Source organism: Pseudorasbora parva, chromosome 1 (genome assembly GCF_024679245.1).
Source record: "Pseudorasbora parva isolate DD20220531a chromosome 1, ASM2467924v1, whole genome shotgun sequence".
Taxonomy (NCBI): Eukaryota; Metazoa; Chordata; class Actinopteri; order Cypriniformes; family Gobionidae; genus Pseudorasbora; species Pseudorasbora parva.
The window spans coordinates 62436705-62457076 of record NC_090172.1 but is presented as its reverse complement, the minus strand read 5'-3'; the positions used below and the strand labels follow the sequence as shown (position 1 = coordinate 62457076).

General features: G+C 36.4%; 1 protein-coding gene across 1 annotated transcript in view; it reads left to right on the top strand.

Annotated features, from left to right (window-relative positions):
- Positions 1-5126: 5126 nt before the first annotated feature.
- The window catches only part of LOC137071174 (Fc receptor-like protein 5), a 250913-nt gene continuing 235667 nt past the window's right edge, over positions 5127-20372 (top strand). The window contains exons 1-7 of the mRNA XM_067438964.1: positions 5127-5258; positions 11759-11848; positions 17260-17295; positions 17453-17710; positions 17941-18198; positions 18476-18733; positions 18826-19074. Coding sequence (XP_067295065.1) covers positions 11818-11848; positions 17260-17295; positions 17453-17710; positions 17941-18198; positions 18476-18733; positions 18826-19074 — 1090 coding nt within the window. The 5' untranslated portion in view covers positions 5127-5258; positions 11759-11817. The remainder of the gene's footprint in view (positions 5259-11758; positions 11849-17259; positions 17296-17452; positions 17711-17940; positions 18199-18475; positions 18734-18825; positions 19075-20372) is intronic.

The following is a 20372-nucleotide window of genomic DNA, read 5'->3' as shown; positions in this document are numbered from 1 at the left end:
AAAGTCCAACAACCTCCTCAGCATCCTTTTACCGATATATTCACTATCCCTCATGTCCAAACTCAACCTGGCCTCTCTTTGTCTTCAATAGTCTGAAGAAATTTACGGAATTACAGTAGCCTACTGAGAAGAAAAAAAGTCGAAACTAAAAGTAGATAATTGAGAGATTATAAATAATTGAGAGGCCTTTCAGCTGAAATTGCAATCAGCAGAGTTTGAAAGGCACAAGGCTGAAATTATGTTTTGTAGGCTATGTGTGTTTAACAGTTTCGACAGCAGTGTGTTAGCATTTGAACAAAGTGTTATAAATCCACAGTGTTGTTGTGTGTGGTTAAAGTCATGGGATAAGTGTGTAGAGTTTTGAAAACTGTGTTCAAGTAATGAAAACAAACCAGAGTTTGGTCCACATAAACTGCTGCTGTGCAGACCATGAGTTTTGCACGTGTGACTCCAGTTCTGGCCACTGTTGTGTCGTTAAGCAATCCAAAAAAAAAAGAAGAACAAAAAAAAAGAACCTGTAAACCATATGTGAACAGAAATTATGGAAATGATTGTTCATCATTTAAAGCAAGAGAGCACTTGTCATAATTTCCTTTTCATTAACTACACAGGGCAGACATTAGGGGGCTATAAAATAAATGCAGCCTTGGTGAGCAGAAGAGACAACTTTCAGAAACATTAAAAAGGTCTTATTGGCTGACACTTTTGACCAGTAGGTAGTGTAGCCTACACTGTAAAAATAAATAAATAAAATAAGTTCCCAGATGGATTCTGTAAAAATACAGTAAAAAGAACATTTTGCAGTCAATATTATTTAAATTACAGTATATTGCTGTTTTTATTATATATATATATATATATATATATATATATATATATATATATATATATATATATATATATATATATATATATATATATATATATATATATATATATAAAACTGTGGAAAAACAGATCAATTATGTCAAATGATGTATACTTTTTTAAGTTATCTGCAAATTTAAGGTCATTTTATAAATCTGCTCTGCCTGTAATTTAGTTTTAAAATGCAGGTTTTCCATTATTTAAAAACGCAGTAGGCACATAAAATCAAAAAGAAATATTTGCATATTTACAATATTAATCCTTATTTTTACAGAACCACTCACAACTTCAACCTCTAAATTACGTAGACCTACTTCTACATAATAGCAACCATTAGGCAGACAATTTTATACTGTAACAGAAGATACAGTCTATGGAAAAAGCAATATGTGCAGTGACAATTTCTAGTTAGTCTTTTTTTTTTTATTGTTAAACAGAAAAGAGCTAGATTGGGTCAAGTGTTCACAAAAAGATGCATCTTTAGCGGTCTCCTGAAATGGCTGGAGTTAGTCAGGTTATTCCACCAGCATGGAACAGTCAGTTAAAGGTCTGTGAAAGTGACTTTGTGCCTCTTTGGGATGGCCCCATAATGCACCATTCCCAGGGATTAAAACAAATGGACGCAGGGCCGGCGTTTGCTATAGGCGAGCTAGGCGGTTGCCTAGGGCGACAATTGTGTTAGGGGCGCGAGCGCGCTCTAGTGCCGCCCATTACTACCCATTAGAATTGGAACAAGCGAAATACAACATAATGTTCATTAAACATGATCATCATAGGGCGCCCCCTCAGCCACACGTTTTATTACTTATCAACCTGATTATTAGATTGAATTGATGGTGATTATTGATTATTAGTTCAGGCGTTAGGTCAGGCAAGTGCTCATCTTGCGCGTTCATCAAAAATGAGGCGTCTAAACCCCGCGGATGCACAGGGACGGGAAAAAGAGAAAAAAAGAAAGGAAGAAAATTGAAAGAAAGCCCAGTATAGAGGTTAGTCTTCTTATCTCAGCCAATAAGTTGTCAAACAAAATAAAATTACTTAGTATCAATCTTATCAACTAATATTTATTTTATAAATATTATTAATATTGTCACTAAGCTATCACTTGCTAGTTTTCTACATAATTACTATACGTATTGCAAACATAACTTCACTGACAATAATCTACAATAACCTACATGGATGTCATTTAAATATCAAAAGTCCAGTGCGTTATGAATATGGATAACGTATGCATGTTATTTATGAAAAGTACAAACGCTCTCTACGTGGGCGTCGGAAGGAAATAAATACGGCCTCTCGTTTTTTTTTTTTTTTTTTACTGGAGCAGCCTAATGAAAGAAAAACTCAAATCAAAGCAAAACTCCATCTCGCCTAGGGCAACCAAAGAGCTAGAGCCGGCCCTGAATGGACGTAATGTTGTTCTCGCAGCTTGATCTGGTCTGAGCAAACATTTTTTCTTGCGGGTGTCCGAGAACTATAGTGTGATTGGCCATAGCCTACATTTAAAGTGGGCGAAGTATGGGTACTGGCAAACTTTGTACTTCTTGCCTCGAGAAAACGAACAAATCTTTGTTCTTGCAGAGTAGGTCTATGCTCCAAGCTTAACCGGCGGCAAATTTGAATCTGCGTTACACACACACACACACACACACACACACACACACACACACACACGCACACGCACACACACACACACACACACACACGCACACGCACACACACACACACACACACACGCACACGCACACACACACACGCACACACACACGCACATTTGCAACTCCACTTGGAAAACCATCAAATTTTGGCTACATTGTTAATAGATGTGGGTAGGAAACTTAGGGAGAATTAGCAGTGCAAAATTATAGCATTTCGTTATTATTATTATTATTATTATTATTATTATTATTATTATTGGCAAGACAAGGTTGAAAGATAAGTACAATTTAAAGTCTACACATACTATAATACTGGATGTACAAATACTAATTTAACCTAAAAAAGTCACTTTAATTATGCAGCAGATTATCTCAAATAGTAAGTTGTTGTTGTTTTTTTGTTATTGTTGTTGTTGTTGTTGTTGTTTTTATGACTGCTGATTTCCGGCATATTGTTGTAAAACAAGAGGCATTTCACTGTATAGGCCTAATGAAAAAACGGGAAAATTAAAATAAATAAAAAATAGAGAACAGTAAAATTACTTTTATGTTTTACAATGTATGTTAGTATGAGGGAATTTAATGTTAATGGACACAAACTCTTTACTGTTATTTAGCCTAAACAAAATACTATTAGTTATAAAAAAAATTGATTGTATTCTTTCATGTTCATGTTGTTTATAAAATAATACTCTGACATTTGCAAATGTCTTATTCTGCCCAAATAATGTAATACAATGAACAAGTGAAAACGTGTTTCTCTGAATGAAAACAAAAATGACATTCATCAAATATTTCTAAAACAAGATATATATATATATATATATATATATATATATATATATATATATATATATATATATATATATATATATATATATAAAACATATTGGCTCATAATAAAAAGAACACATGCAAACAACAAATAATAATCTTAAACCACAAAACCATCATGGCATTTCTGCAGAAAGACTTTAAGTCTTTTCATCCCTCAAAACGAAATTAGTTTTTTTCAACTGCTTACACAAAAAATTGTTACTTGTCACACAATTTTTAAAACCTGACACACAAACACCAGAACCACACACTAAATCTGCAAAACCATACACTAATTTTTGGCCTTTTACTCAGTTTTCAATTTCATTAAACACTTTTTGCAAAACACAACACACAATTTTCTAGGCAACACACAAAAATCTGACAGGAAGTTTCTTGATTTCCTTTTATAAACACAACCAACCAAAATGCCACACTAATTCATCAGTGCCTCACACTAACTCCTCACATGTGCAAACTCTTGTTACTTTACTTAACAACAACCAATCATAACTTTAGTAGTGGCCTATAAATAGGCCAAAGGTCACGTAATAGCTTTTGGACAATGGATGCAAACAATGCAGACAGAGTAAGAGGAGTTGGGAGGGGAGCAGGCAATGGAGGAGGCATGTGGAGACATTGATGCTGCCTCCATCCAAGGTTGGATACGCCATACAAGAAGGTTCTTTCCACGGTGTCTGGCAAGAGGAAATATAGCATGTGACGTGGATGAAGTATTGTGGCCGGACCCAGCCCGGAGGAGAGATGGAGCCTAGATACACCCAACAATCTCCACATGCAAGCACACACATTATGTTTGCTTTTACACTACATGCTACAACACTAAATATTTTTGATGTGTTTTTTTTCTTTTCAAACTGTGTACACTAATATTACATTTACAACCACAAAGAGCAAAAAATAAATAAAAACATAAATAAAAAGTTTGGTTTCAATTTTGCTTTTGTTTTTACAGGTTTTTTTTTCAACTGTAAAAACAAGTTAAAAATTGTGTGACAAGTAACAATTTTGTGTGTAAGCAGTTGAAAAAAACTGTACTTTATATATTCAACAGCTCTCTCCCAATTACATTCATTCATGTACATGTGAGCTTTTAAAAGAAGAGCTTTAGGTTTTGAATAACAGTGTGTATATGACATAATCAAAAATATAACATTATGGTAAAGGTGTTTACAACGTAAGACAAATGTTTGCTTTTGAAATATGTTTGTGATATTTTGACTGTGTTGTTTCATTTTGAAAGAGATGTGAGGCATTTTGCATCTTGTGTGTGGAATTCTTGAAATTGTGTGTTAAGTTTTGAAAAAAAGAGGAAACCTTTGGAAAATGTGTGTAAGCAGTTGAAAAAAACTGTAATACGTTTATTATTATTATTATTATTATTATTATTATTATTATTATTATTATTATTATTATTAATGAATTAACATTAAGACAAATCACATATTTTGACAAATGCACAAAACAAACTTGAATTAATGACAAATCGTGAACTTGAAGACATTAAAACAGATTTAATATCCCCTCATTGCCTTAAAAGTAACTTTTACTTGTTCAAAGGTATGAACAGATAAGTTATTTTATATAAAAGTATTGTTTTTAAACATTTTATGTCGATCCGATTAAAATCCACTGAAGCAGCTTTTAACAAAAGATCTTCACTTGTGTGTGTAGCGCCGCTATCTCCCGGTTCTGCGGGGCTGCAGCTGGACACATTGGGGGCTGGCTTGACCGTTTTGTATTTTCAAGGCGTGGCTGGCTTGGCAATGGCGATTTCCTCCGTTACGGGTTTACTCTAGTTAAACTCTATCTGCGTGTTTGGTCATTAACTTAGAGAGATTTGATTCCGGGATCAAAACGAAACCAAACGCGCTTTACTGCTTTCTTCGTCGGGTAAGTGCTTCCACTGGGCGTTCGAGCGGTCGTTCGCTTAGTTTGGGATTCCTCCGGCTTCTCCCCTCTGCCCTGTTAGCCTGTCGAGTGTTTGAGAAATCTCCCTTCTGCATTTAGTTTGGTTTTGTTGTTGTTTTTGTTTATTCTTTAATTAGGATGATTTGTATGTGGCTTTGAGCTACTTCATGTTGTTTGTTTTATTTAGTTTTTTTTTCTTTATGAGGTATATGTAAAGTCTTTCAGTTTTCCTATTGTCTTTGCTTTTTGTTTATTATTATTATTATTATTATTATTATTATTATTATTATTATTATTATTATTATTATTATTATTATTATTATTATTATTATTAGTAGTAGTAGTAGTAGTATTAATATTATTATTATTAATATAACCAATTAATAATATAACCATTTTTTTGTGAGTTTGTAGCACTGAGTTTATATAGTGTGTATTTCTTTTGATAAGTGCTTCAGCCAGGAATCCTCCACGTTTCCTGTTTTCGTGTGTGCTGGATTGAGCAATGTGTGCACTGAGGAGCATGGATATTGTGTTGATAAATTATTTATTTATTTATTTATTTATTTATTTATTTATTTATTTATTTATTTATTTATTGTGCTCGACCATTATAGTAATTTATTAAAGTAATTTATGGTAATTCTTTTTTTTTTTCTTTTTTTTTTCTTTTTTTTTTTTTTTTGCTGCCAATATATTGGAGAGCAGGGTGACCAATATAAAGCTTATATCAAATATACATAATTTTATATATTTTTTAAAATGAATATTTAGTAAATTAGAAATATGAAAAAACAAACTCACACCCACCCACACACACACACATACACACACACCCCTATACATTTACACACTTGTATTTCACTTCTGGAATTATGTAATTACTAGACTGCACTATTATGGTTTGAATGTCTGTTTGTCTATCAATAAAAAAATTAAAATACAAATAAAAAACAAGTAATGTGAAAGCCAAAAAAATCTTTAAAATAAACATGCTTGTACTTCATGGCAACTTCTTGATTCTGCAATCATATTACAGTATTATTTCACAAATAAAGTAATAATTCAAAAAAATATTTGAATAAAACGACTGTAACACTATTAAACACTAACAGGGCCCTCAGTAATCTGTTTGTGCGCACTGGTAATCATAAAAAACTTTTGGAAAATGGGATTGTGGACAGAGAACTCTGTTATTGCCAATGCCTATATTTTAAAAATGCCAAATATCAGCTGATATGTTGACCTTGGCGACAGGGCCTATAGCAGTTTGGGGGCTATAAGCAGTTTTCCAAAAGGGGACTCCTCTACAGTTTGACCTATACCACCCCCAACCCATTCCAACACACATCCTATACTGACACCTTTTTGACCAAATGACATTTGACCAAATTGTCTTAATATATTTATCTTTCAAGATATAATAAGAAGATATCTTTACTTATGCAAACTTAACATTTTTGTATCAACATTTAGTGAATTAATGCTTTAATAAATGAGAAACACCTGCCATTGGGTTATTAAAATTACATAAAATTACATAGAGCATAGTATATTAATATTAATTATAAAAATAGAGAATACATATGGTTCTGAGCTGGCACGTTTTAGTCCAGATTAAAATGCCAATAACTTTATAAGTGTAAACACGTTTTAAAAGTATTTAGGAAGGCTTAATTAAATATTTTGTGTTGTTTGATTAACACTAAAATTAATACAAAAATCTGAATGGCGGTTTGAAAACATAAATAGTTAATACCATAGGCCGTAAAAAAAAAAAAAAACACTTGTGTACAGAGTCATTTGACTATGCCCGTTGATCACACCTCTTGTGCAGTAAAAATACAGATCAGACTCCAGACCAGTGTTCACATTTTAAAAGACTCAGCTGGTGATAAGTGATTGCATACAGTTAAGTAAAAAATTTAATGTTTTCCAAAAAATTGGGTCAATGTAGGTCTTAAAGGGCCAGACCTAATGTGATTAATGTCAATAATAAATAATAAAATAATGAAATGGAAAATCACCCCATGCTTGACTGATTACATTTAATATATTAATTATATATAGTTAATTTATAGTGAACACTATGCCATTTTTTTCCTTTCTTTTAAAACGATTTTTGAAAAATAAAGCACTTTTTGTCATATTATTTGTAATTTACATGTTTGCTTATTTTTAAATTAAATCTATTGTAATTATAAAATTACATTTTAAATTGAAATTACCCACATCATGAAATGCAATTGTATCTATCCAAACCTGTTCAGATAGTGAAAGGCATTATTATATTATGTATTATTAAATGCTAACATTTGTGATAATGGGATTGTTGCAAACATTTCCGTAAGGATGTGCACAGTGATGTCATTTCTATTGCACACGGCAAGAACATGACTTCTTCATACTTCCCTTTTCTCAGTCAACATTGGCAATGGCTCTTTTGACTCTGACAGTGATTCATAATGTCTGGTTTAGAGTGATCTCCATGATGCCCGATTCAGATATAGCATTGAAACAAATCAACTTTTGTTGAAGTCTGATGTAACTTTGCATTTATTCCTACAATAGTGCACTGTCAAAAAAATAAATGTATAAATAAATAAAACACCTACTATATTGTACATTTTAAGGTACAAGTGGCTGTCACTGGGCCTGCCCCCTTATAAGTCAGGGGTAGGCAAGTTCAGTCCTAAGCCCCTTTCACACTGCGATTCCGGCAAATACACGGATAATGCGGCCCGGCATTTGTTCCTGGGTCGCTAGATTTGGTCCATTCACTCTGCCAGCGAAATACCGTAATATGTGCGCTTTTCACACACAACCCGTAACGGTCGCGGGTCGAGTTGACACGTGACGTCCGGATGTGACGTATAATGTACGAGTCGAAAAAGATTGGCGCCAAAGAATAAGGAAAGGCAAAACAGAAGTGTTCTCATTGCTTTGTAAACATGGCTGTTGACCAGCAACTAGCGGCATTGTTGTTTATGCTAAATGCCCAATTTCTTTATGTTTTTCTATATTGACTTCTTTCCGGAGAGTTAATGAGATAACGCGTACGCTGGAAGAAAAGCTTGCTGAGAGTAGGAAACAAAGTGAAGCAGCGAGACTTAGAGCACAGAGGTGCCATCGGATGCTAAAAGCTACCACTCTGTGTAAACTGGGTGTTTCTGATAGAAGAATGTGGATGCTACGAAGACCTCAAGGTGCTGTGTTTTGGCTGTGTTAATGTCCTCGAAAACTTCACCGCCGATCAGTGGCGTCAGCACTTCTGCAACTTGTTGAGCGAAGTCTGAGACGAAAGTCTACAAACTGGAGAAGCCACTTGAACCACGCAGTAGATTGGCTATTGTTTTGTGGTGGTATGCTACCCCTGGCGAATACCGCACAATCGGTTGTCTTTTTGGTGTGGGGCTGTCGACTGTTTGTACTCTGGTTCATGAAGTGACCGCGACATTGAAGAGAACTTTTCAAACGTTTCATCACCTTGCCCAGAGGAGAAGCTCTTCAGAACACTATAAATGGATTCGCTCAACGTGGGTATCCATTATGTGCTGGTGCAATAGTTGGTAGTCACATCCCTATTATTGCTCCCCGGGAAGATGCTGCAGCTTACTACAATCGTTCAGGCTATGAAAACGCTCTTCTAACTTGTTTACACCAAAATAAAACATGTCAACAATTCTCAATAAAAAATACTTTATTTTGGATAGAATATAAAGTGTGTTGTGCCTGTTTACATAAAATGTAACCATTTCAAGTATACAGAAAACAATTTTTGTTGTGATCCAGCACTTGGTGAAACTTTTTTTTCAAAGCCTTCAGCTTACTTATAAATTGCGCTTTCTCTCTCGGGAAACCACGCTGATGTATTTTTATTTGCTCATAAACGACCGCATCACGTACCGTTCCACTGAGCTGGCGAACGATCTCATCTTCAGCGCGGATAGTAAGGAGCTCCGTGGTCTCAACTTGTGTCCAGTTTGCGCACATTTCTGCGTGTTTAATTTGTGTGCGAAAACTCTCTGCGTTTAAAACACCGACTAGCTCTTCTGGCACTGCAGGGTTGTATTATTGAAAAAAAAAACAAGCTCTAGGAGTCGCACGATAACTACGTCATCACTACGTCACATCCGTTGCGGCATTAGTTTCGGCTTTTGTTCACACAGCGCTCGTCCCGGGTCGGATACCGCAATATTACTAGGTCCCCGACCCGGGTCGGATTCAGTAATCAATCCCGGGACGTGGTTGCTTTCACACAGAAGACGACCCGGCAATGTTCCGGGAATATTCCGGGTCCGATGTGCTAGGAAAGGGGCTCTAGAGATTTGATGTCCTCCAGAGTTTAGCTCCAACCTTTCTAAGCCACCACAGTATAAAACTCATGTCTCCCAGCATGCCTCACAGCATTATAACTGATGCTCTGTCTCTCAAACAAAACAACAAACAAAACAAAAAAACAGTAATACAAATTTCGAAGGAGGCATCCACTGTATTACTTCACACAATGAGTTACATCAAAACATATATTTTTTTTTAAACCCATTTGATGATTGTTCATTTGATATGCAAACATGCAAATAGTTTCCCAACAAGGTTTTTTTAAAGGCTGAGAAGGAACAGCACACCATGCTGTCCTCTATCTTACTCTACTACTTTGTCATATTTTAACTACACCAAAGGAGCACACTTGGACCCCCTGGTGGTGAGGATGAAAACTACACTGTAACAAATTATATGATCAATAAGTTATGACAACAAATGTTTTTACATTGTTTTAACTCATCAAAATAAGTTAAGACATTTTAAACTTTTTTTTGTTAGTTATACAAGATGTAACTCATTTTTTAAAGTCAGTTTAACATAATTTAATTCGAAATAACTTAAACATCCAAGTCGATTGTACTGCAAAAGTTCAAAATTTGCCTTTTTTTTACAGTGTACAACCAATAAAACCATGTACAGTTCATGACACTGTAACAGCATTAAATATGTCACCATTGTTGTGATTCATATGCTGATTCTAGATATCTGTGTGGATCTTAACTTTTCCCCCATAGAACATCTGATCCCTGACAAGAAAATATTGTTGGTGGATATTCTTTATTTTTATTCAGTGATGAGTTTAGTCAAACATTATTCTTCATGATACATTTTGTTTATGGCTTTTTTTGTTTTGAACAATTATGAATTTTGTTTACACTGTAACAAAAACCACAAACTTACTTAAAAATCCAAGTCAAACTGACGAACTAAAAGAAACACTGATCTCCATAATGGTGACCAAAAACTTTCAAAAAAACATTAAAATCTAAACCTCTGTTAATTCTCAATAAGAGCTTCTAAGGCTATTTTCACAGCAAACGCGAATTGAGCGTCAAAATCGCGTCTACCGCATGTAGTTTGACGCGTGAACATTTTGAATCCATTCGCGCGTCCGCAGCTAATTGGACACGCGTAGAAATCGAGCATTTGACGCGAAATAGACGCGCGTTAAAGGCACTCCAGGTGAAATATATTAAGCATTAACAGCCACATGTGGTTCAGCCAACGCACTACCTGGATTATCTTCACTGCATGTATTTAAATAAAATATAAAGTAATGAAACTTCACTTTGCCCTCAGTCAAAATTATTTGGTAGGCAACAATAGATTAATTGGACCAAAGATCGCCCATTAGATGTACACAAGACGAAGTATATGTCATGTTAACCTCTACAGAGACATCCGAGCCAGCGGCAAACGCCAGAAGGACTGGCCGAGGAAAGGCTGCTCTCGCTGGAGTTAACGTGCGCTGAGCGCTCGGAGATCGCCTGGATCTTTTTAAATAGACATCTTAATACTATTTTTTTCTGCAATTGTTATTGTACATATTTTACATATCTGTATCAGCAATGCAACCCCCCTCAATACGCCATATAGTGCATATCATACGCACGCGAAAAACTGCCCGCCCCTCATACGTCAAAATGAGCTTTGGCGTGCATAGTATGCAGTTTTTCGCGTGCATATGATACGCAATTTATGTCCCACCCACTTTTTAAAACAAAGTTACGCCACTGACCATAAGGATGTCTTTCAGGGTTGGAGCCAAACTCTGCATGACAGTGACTCAGGACCAAACTGAGGAAAACAATGGTATAGTTGTAAGGACCAATTGTGTACCTTTAAAGGTGCAGTTATATGTTTTGTTCTCCAAGGAACATTGTACCTCCACTGCACCTTTTTTTCTGAGAGTGTGGACATGTATGAACATGCCTAATAAGACTTTTCTTTAAATGTCTTTAATGCTCTTTATTATTCTGAGGAAAGAGTTCCTCATAGTATAAGTGCATTTAATACATTTATTAAAAGAGGATCTGCTGCTGTTTTTGTTCTAAAGTCTTGTTGTGTTCTGAACTCAGGGAAATGTGCATGATAAAAGTGTTGTTTGATGCTAACTCTGACCTGAACTGCGTCTTCTTCTCTGTGTGTTTGTACAGGAAGTGTTGAGTCTATAAGACAGAGTGTGTGTTTGACAGCGTGTCATTAATACATCAGTATGGAGATCAGTTCACTTCCTCTAATGCTCTGTGAGTATGATTTTTATCATTTATGCCTCATTTATGTACTTAATGATGTAGTGAATCAGATCATCTCATATACTGAATTAGGGCTGGGCGATATGGCCCAAAAAAAAAATCCCCGATTTTTTCACCAAAAATTCGATTTACGATTTAAAACGATTTTTTTTCCCCTCCTACTTAAAATCAGTCTGCAGATGACAAAGAAATTGTTCAAAACAAGTTTTAACTTTATTTTGTTTAGGTAAAATTAAATATTTGCAGCTTGGTAGAAGTGCCACCTGGGGTGCAAAACTTTCCGCATGTGAATAACCCCCGACTATTCCACAGTATTAATGGGCACCATATCTTTTGCAATAAACAGTATACATATCAAAGGTTTATGAATTGATATGCAGATAAAATTAACTTTTATTAACAACAGTAATGTGCAAAAAAAGTATAGGGAAAATTTAAATGTAGCCTAATGCTCTTATTAAATATAGATTAGCATTGTTCTTCAATAGTCTCACACTGAACTGATCGACAGCTTCAGTGATTATTAAAGGAGCTCTTTACTTTACTGTAATTTAGTCACAATTTGAAGAAAAGTTTAGTTTTTCCTGAGACTGTGACTTCGTACTTTTCTCCATACATTAGGGAGTGGAAATCGCTAATAAATCAATAAGTGCTCTTCTGCTGGTTATAGTGGTGGGCATTTCATATCTTTTTTAAAATAAAAATGCTACAAAATGGATTACACATTTAAAAAAAATAAACTAAAAAAAACATTCGACTATTTCTTTCACAAGACCCCTTTAAACTTTTAGTTTTACAAACCATCACATTAAAAATAACATTACAATCGGATATCTAGAGCTTTGAAGTGCTGGAAATAAGTGTGAAGCTCTTGAAAACCATTGGAAAGTGCTTGAATTTCAATCTCAAAAGGTTGTACGAATCCTGAGATAAATAATGACAACAACAACATTAAATCCATGTGGTTTTACTACAGTACAATCGTGGTAAATGTTGGTGTTTTGTGACTGAAACCCCTGACCTTCGCTCTATGGGAGGCCGTTTCAGCATAAAAACGTTCCAGCGTTACTCGTCGTAATTATATTTTTACTAGTAATAATACAATTAAAGAGCTCTATAATTCAATTTGTATAGTAACAATTACAATTATAGAGCTCTATAATTCAATTTTTACTAGTAACAATTCCAATTATAGAGCTCTACAATTCATTTATTACTAGTCATATGTCTCCATTGGCTTCCATTCATTTTTAATTATAGAGCTCTGTAATTCAATTGTTACTAGTAAGAATTACAATTGTAGAGCTCTCTAATTGAATTCTTACTAGTAACAATTGGGATTATAGAGCTCTCTAATTGAATTGTTACTAGTAAGAATTACAATTGTAGAGCTCTCTAATTGAATTCTTACTAGTAACAATTGGGATTATAGAGCTCTGTAATTCAATTGTTACTAGTAAGAATTCAATTAGAGAGCTCTACAATTGTAATTCTTACTAGTAACAATTGAATTACAGAGCTCTATAATTAAAAATGAATGGAAGTCAATGGGGACATATGACTAGTAATAAATGAATTGTAGAGCTCTCTAATTGGAATTGTTACTAGTAATAATACAATTAGAGAGCTCTATAATTATAATTGTTACTAGTAAAAATTGAATTATAGAGCTCTATAATTGTATTATTACTAGTAAAAATATAATTACGACGAGTAACGCTGGAACGTTTTTATGCTGAAACGGCCTCCCATATTCGCTCAGCTCTGTTTGATCTGATATAGGTTTATAACAGAATTGTGCGCCGACCGCTTCCACTAGATCACAGTAGCAATGGTGTGTTGATTTAAACGCTCTCTCACTGGATCACCAGCGCTGTGTATCGTGTCTGTCACGAGATTGGCCCGTGTGTGAGCTCGCGCTGCGTTCGTGTCAGCGCAGCTTTAAATGAGTAGCGCCTAGCGCGGTTCCGTTCAGACTTCAAACACACTTTGCAGCGGGGTATTGTTAATTGTTCTGTGAAAAACTGAACCAATTACGAATGACACGGTATGTTGTTAGACGCGATCCTTGTTGTTTGTGTACCTCTGTGGCAAACGCGCGCGGGGAGGGCTGAGCCATTACGGGAGCTCAGAGGGGAGCGTCGGCGGATTTGAAAGAGAAAACCGATTTTCATTCACAAAAATCGTCGTAAACTAAAAACTCGAATTAATTCATAAAATCGATTTATCGCCCAGCCCTATACTGAATCTGTTTTTCATTCATGCTACTAATAATTTGAGTTTTAAATCCATCTGTAGCTCATGATATCTGTGTAACACCTCATTTATAAATAAAACTGGGTGTACAGTACGATCATTTCCAAGCAAAATGTACCATCTATCAATACGGATGCAAGCGATCGCTACGATCAATTCCCACATCAGGCCTCAGCTCGTGTACACAAGTTTTTAAAATCTGGTGGAGAATTGTATAAGAGCATTTTGTTCATTTAGATTATTTTCTTGAAGCTTGTTAATCGAGTATTATCCATTAACTCTTTCCCAACAAAGCACAGAATTTTCCATTATTTGTGAGAAAACGCTCTTGGCCAAACGCTGAACTTTCCGTGTTTGCACTGTCAGACACTAGGGGGCGCTATCACACATCTTTGGAATGAGTACAAAATATCCTGATCAAAACACACGCAAGGAAGATGCAGTAAAACAAGCGATTGCAGATGCATTTGCAAAATAACATGTTCATCAACATTAAAGGTGCCATGTGTAAAAATTGAGGTTAAAATATCCCAAAAATGACCTACACGCATCAAAAGATGATGTCATTAAAAACATGTCAAGTTATAGTGCTGCAGAGATATCAACCTTAATTAGCAGTAGCATTACTAGCCCCGGCCCGTCAGGTGTCGTAATACCAGTCTCGGCCATGGGAGGCGGTATACGGGCAACATAACCACCAGCCAACCTGCAATACACGAATAACTCGCACGGCTTGTGGGCGTACTTGAACCTGATGTCAATCGTGTGGAAAGTACAGCCCACTACTTCATTTCAGTTCAGGGAAGAGAGTGGACGGATGGCCAAAGCCCTTGGCCCCTTAAATGTATCTGATATGATAAAAATAGCTGTTTTTACCTGACTGGAAAAAGCGGAAGTGCGACTGTGTCCCGTCCCGTCATAATAAAAGTCCCGGTACTCACGAGCCGTTTAGAATAGGCGCCCTCCAGTGGACGAAAAGTTGCATGGTGCACCTTTAAACAACATATAAATCAAAACTACAGGAGCTACAGGACTGAAGCATTAGATCTAATGCATCTGTGTTTGATCATCACTCTGAATCTGATCTGAATGCAGTTTTTGACCAAAAAAAAACAAAAACAAGATTTTCTCTGTTTTTGTTTTGTTTTGTTTTTTCAAAATGTTGCTTTTTTAATTAAACTTACCCCTATTCAAGTGTTGATAAAAAAGGAATACATGAAACTTTTTCTTTTCTTTTTTTAAGAAAGTGAGCTTTCTTTTGATATATTGCATGCTCAGATATTCATAAAATAAAATATAATATGTGCTAAATTTAGGTGAAAAGATCAAAAACTCTGGCAGTGGCTGGCATCTTAAAAAAATGCTGGTGAGGAAAGAGTTAATATACAGTACATAGATAAATATAATTATTTTCAATTATAAGGTTAGCTGTGTTTTTTGAACGTAAGATCGATTTCTCTTTTGTGAGATACTTCCTCTTCTTGGCCAGGTTACGTATCTCCATGTAGTAAACTTTAGGGAGAACTGGGCAAGGCTTCTACAAACCGTGAATTTTTAGGGGCATGCTGTTCAAATGATGATTGTTTTGAGCCACCACATTTATCAATGTATAATTATTCGTACGATGGGATTGGCAGCATACAAATGTTTCATAAATCTCATGTGAACCCTATCATGAGTTCTGAGCTCGGATCTCTTTGTTGTCTTCAGTAGATCTTCACTAGCAGTTTGTGCATCTTAGGCTTAAAGATCCCATTCTTGAGAACATGAGTTCATGTTTTGCGTGTAAAAAAACACAGTATTTTTCACACAATTGACTTATCTGTACAGCGCTGTTTTCTCTGTCCTAAAAACGGCCTGATGATTTCCTTGTTCGATGAAGTCCCTCCTTCAAAAATAGGTAACGAGTTCTGATTGAGCCAGCGCTTCCCACGCTGTGATTGGACAGCAGCTTAGCACGTTGCCCGGAAAGGTCCCGCCTCTTATCATAACGGGTAGATACGCGCGCTCAATGTTATTGCAAAAATGTCTATATTGCCTTATCAATTTGAGTCGGAATCAGACCCGGAGAATATCGAAGAGGTGGATGTTTCAGAATGGTAAGCTGTCTATTCAGGAGTTTAAACTGATCATTACAAAAACCAACAATCGATGGTGTCTGAATGAATTACTACACTTTTATATGCTAAGTCTTTCGGATTAGTTTCAATTACCATATAAAGTTAGTTAGCAAAGCTAAACAGTGTTGCACTTTGTGTCATGAGTTACATAAACTGTTAAACGGACCAACTTAAATAATAAAATACACTTACCGGATGTGGCTCATTAACAACGCCTTCTCCAGACAAAGAGGGAACTGCGTCATCTTTGAAGAATAATCTGTCTGCGAATCCGGCATTAAACTGATTGAGATTGAGGAAGCAGTCCTCTGCAAAATGTGCTGCACATAGTTTTAAATTGTGATTATAATTTTCTGGAACCGAGTTAAACATAAACTGTAGCCATTGATCTCTACGTGCAGCGTCTGTGGGAAGGCCAAACAAAGGTGATTTGACTCCGGGATGAAAATAACAGCATTTCAATGGCATGGCAACAAACACACTCTACAAAAACAGCTTCCTATTCTCGACCTGCGAGAGCAAAAGGACAACGCCCCCGAATTTGCGTGTTCTTGTGGGTGGAGGATTCGTCAACAAATGGTTTTAGTTACGTCATTAAAGCAGGAAGTGCAGGGCTGTAGTCCAAACCGGCCGTTTGCTGTAGGCTTTGAAAGGGCACTTCTGTTAAATAAAATATCTCGCTTGGCATTGAACTTTGAGCTTTATAATTTTACAGGTATTATTTATGCTCTAACAGCAACATTACACACTAACTAAAGTTTGAAAGATGGAATCGCAAAGAAAGGAGCCTTTAATTGTGATGCGCAGACATTACTGAACAATATACCACTTCCCATATAGCACTGATGACATGCAAAATAACATCCGTTTGCGTAAGCTTCTCTTCACTGTGGTTTCAGTTATCATGACCGCATCACTAGATATTCTAAGGAATGAAGATGTTTTCTTCCCACTTCCTCTTTCACCCTCAATATCTCCAGTTATTATTGACTGCCATATTTAGATGTGTCTCTTTTTGCTTTTTAGTGCTGATTTCAAACATCCACCCTGGACACGCTCAAGGTGATTTGATATATTTTCTTCAAATCTTAACACAATGGAAAAGAAAGCCTTTATAGCACCAAGCAGAGGGTGTTTATTTTGAAATATTTGGACTTGTAAAAAGCGCTATATAAATATAGGTGATTTTGATTTCTGATTGTTTTATGTGACGTTATAGAAAGACCAAAGGCTGTAGTGATTATAGAGGCAGATAGATTTGACACTGCCATTATCAGATGCGAAATACCTGGAAATAAAGAGGAATGGACATACAGCTGGTTTAGAGACGGATCATCTCAGTCCTTCAGATCTGACAGAGAATTCAGGATTGCAATTGATGACTCTGACAGTAGCAGTACCATCACCTGTAGAGGAGAGAGAAGAAGTGATGGACATCTGTCTGAGATCAGTGATGCCGTTACACTGCCTGCATCATGTGAGTCTGATCATCTTCACTGCACAAGTTAAACTGAGAATTGATGATGTGATAAGAAGGGCTTTCATTTTTACAGAAGAAAATTAAGTTTATTGTTCTCGCCTTATAAGAGATTTAGTGATTTATTGATACTTTAACTGTATTGCACTATTATTGGACATAGATAAGAAATCTTCACCATCTTCTTTTATTCACTTATCTTGGATTCTTCCTGTTCTGTTTTTCATTAGTTTTTCCAGGGGCAATTAAAGCTGTTCTGACTGTTCAGCCTGAACCATCACAGATATTCAGAGGAGACACTGTCACTTTCACATGTGACATACCAGGGGAAGAATGGATATACTATTTGCTCTGTGAAGTTACAGCGTACAGCTCTGGTGATAAAGAATTCAAAATCCCTGTACAGTTCACACATATGTGCAGTTGTAAAGGCTGTAGAAGACCAGGCTGCTCTTACTGGAGTGATGAAGTGACTGTGGCTGTGTCGGGTGAGTGATTATCACTGATAGAAAGGATCGCCTCAAACGACACATGAACAGTTAATAAAGAGAAAAAAAACATTTCTAGAAGCTGCATGTTAGACAGACTAATTGGACAGGCCATGTCTCACAGGATCTTTATATCAATGCATGTTCATGATATGTCTCGTGACAGAAGAACAGCCATGGATATAGACAAGAAATACACACACTCCCATTTTCACTACCTTCTTTTATTCACTTATCTTGGTTTCTTCCTGTTTTATCATAACTTCTGTTTGTTCAGCTTCTCCAGAGACACCTAAAGCTGTTCTGACTGTTCAGCCCGAACCATCAGAGATTTTCAGAGGAGAGACTGTCACTCTCACATGTGACATACCGGGGGAAGGATGGAGATACAGATGGCTGTGCCATAATAGGCAGGATGATACTATGGGGAAAGAGTTCAAGTTCACTGCACAGTTTAAACAGAAATGCAGGTGTCATGGCTGCACATACACAGCCTGCTCTGAATGGAGTGATGCAGTGACTCTGAATGTGTCAGGTGAGGGATCGTCACTGACATCAGGATCTTGCTAAACTGGTATATCAGCTCAAAAGGTGGCCATTGTCTTAACTCCATTTCTTCAATTACAGAGTCACCTACAGCTGTTTTGACTGTAAAGCCTGAACCATCACAGATATTCAGAGGAGAGACTGTCACTCTCACATGTGACGTACAGGGGGAAGGATGGACATACAGATGGCAGTGTGATGATATAGATCACAGCTCTAATGAGAAAGAGTTCAGGATCACTGCAGAGCGCAGAGATATGTGCAGGTGTAAAGGCTGTAAAATAGCAGGCTGCTCTTACTGGAGTTATGTAGAGACTCTGATGGTGTCAGGTGAGTGATCATCACTGATAGAAAGGATCTGCTCAGAATAACTATGAAGCCCCAGAGTTTGAATAAAATGATGTTACATAATTAAAGAAATGAATGGATACACCATAACACATCCACATTGGCATAAACAAAGACACGCACATGTGCACACTGGTCAGTACATGAATAGGAGACCTCCTGGGAAAAGTATTGGTCTGTGTGGGTCCTAATGCCCCAGGATAGTGATAGGGACTATACTGTAACAAGCACCTAGCCTGGTGTTACCAGACTCTTGTACATTTCATTTGTACATAGAGTCTGGCCACTCTCCATTGACAAGGGTTTATTTCCGCGAAGGTGGGCACTCTGTTGAGGTTTAAAACTATTGGATCTGCCCTGAGCCACTCTGGATCTGCCATAACCAAAACTAACGTTTGGTCGAGACGTATGTCATGCGCCCTTCGCCTGTTTCACACATGGAAATCCGACAACATAAAAGTGCACTTGTCCAGGCCACCTCAGTGATAAAATCATAGGATAAAACCTAAAACTTGTGCATTCGGATTGTGATTTATTCACGCCACGGTGGAGGGGAGAGTTTTGTGATCGGGAACACGCTGCTCACGTGATCCGTAACATGATTGTATGCTGTAAATAAAATGTCATATGCCTGGTATTATAATAAATGCTGCTATAAATAACAGATTAATTCAAATGTTTAAGTGCTTTCATTTTAATTTGTTTGAGCGGTGATGAAATATATTGCTCTTGTAAATACTTGCCAGCATTTTAAAGAAATAGAAATACATCCAAATAACAGCAAAGCAACCGTATGGTGTTCTGCAGTGGTCAAAAATTATTATAAATAGTGAATTTTGAAGCAATATATTATTGAAAACTCAGAGATGTGGATTCGGACAGCTATTACATCACCACATGACCTTGGGCTTTGTCAAAAGCAATAGGTAACTCGGCCGGGTGAGAGACGGACAGCAATAAAATAACTGACCAGTCCCTGTAACTTAAATGATGGCAATACCTTCCGACCCCACGAGAAACAGTTACCGTCCGAAAAGTTTCAGCAATTCATCAGTAATGGAGCGAGCTAGAAAATCAAACGCATGACATCAACATCATCGTTCTCAGACTCTCCCTCTGTTCGCTGATTGGACCTGTAAAAATTTGTTCGGAGAAAACCTAAGAATACACCGCAGTCCCAGACGTAGTACTGAAGGAAACTGAAAATTGAGCGGAAGTCTATAGGAGGGCAGAGCCAGGCTAACAAGAACCATCCTTCGAATGAGATGTTAAACCCTGAC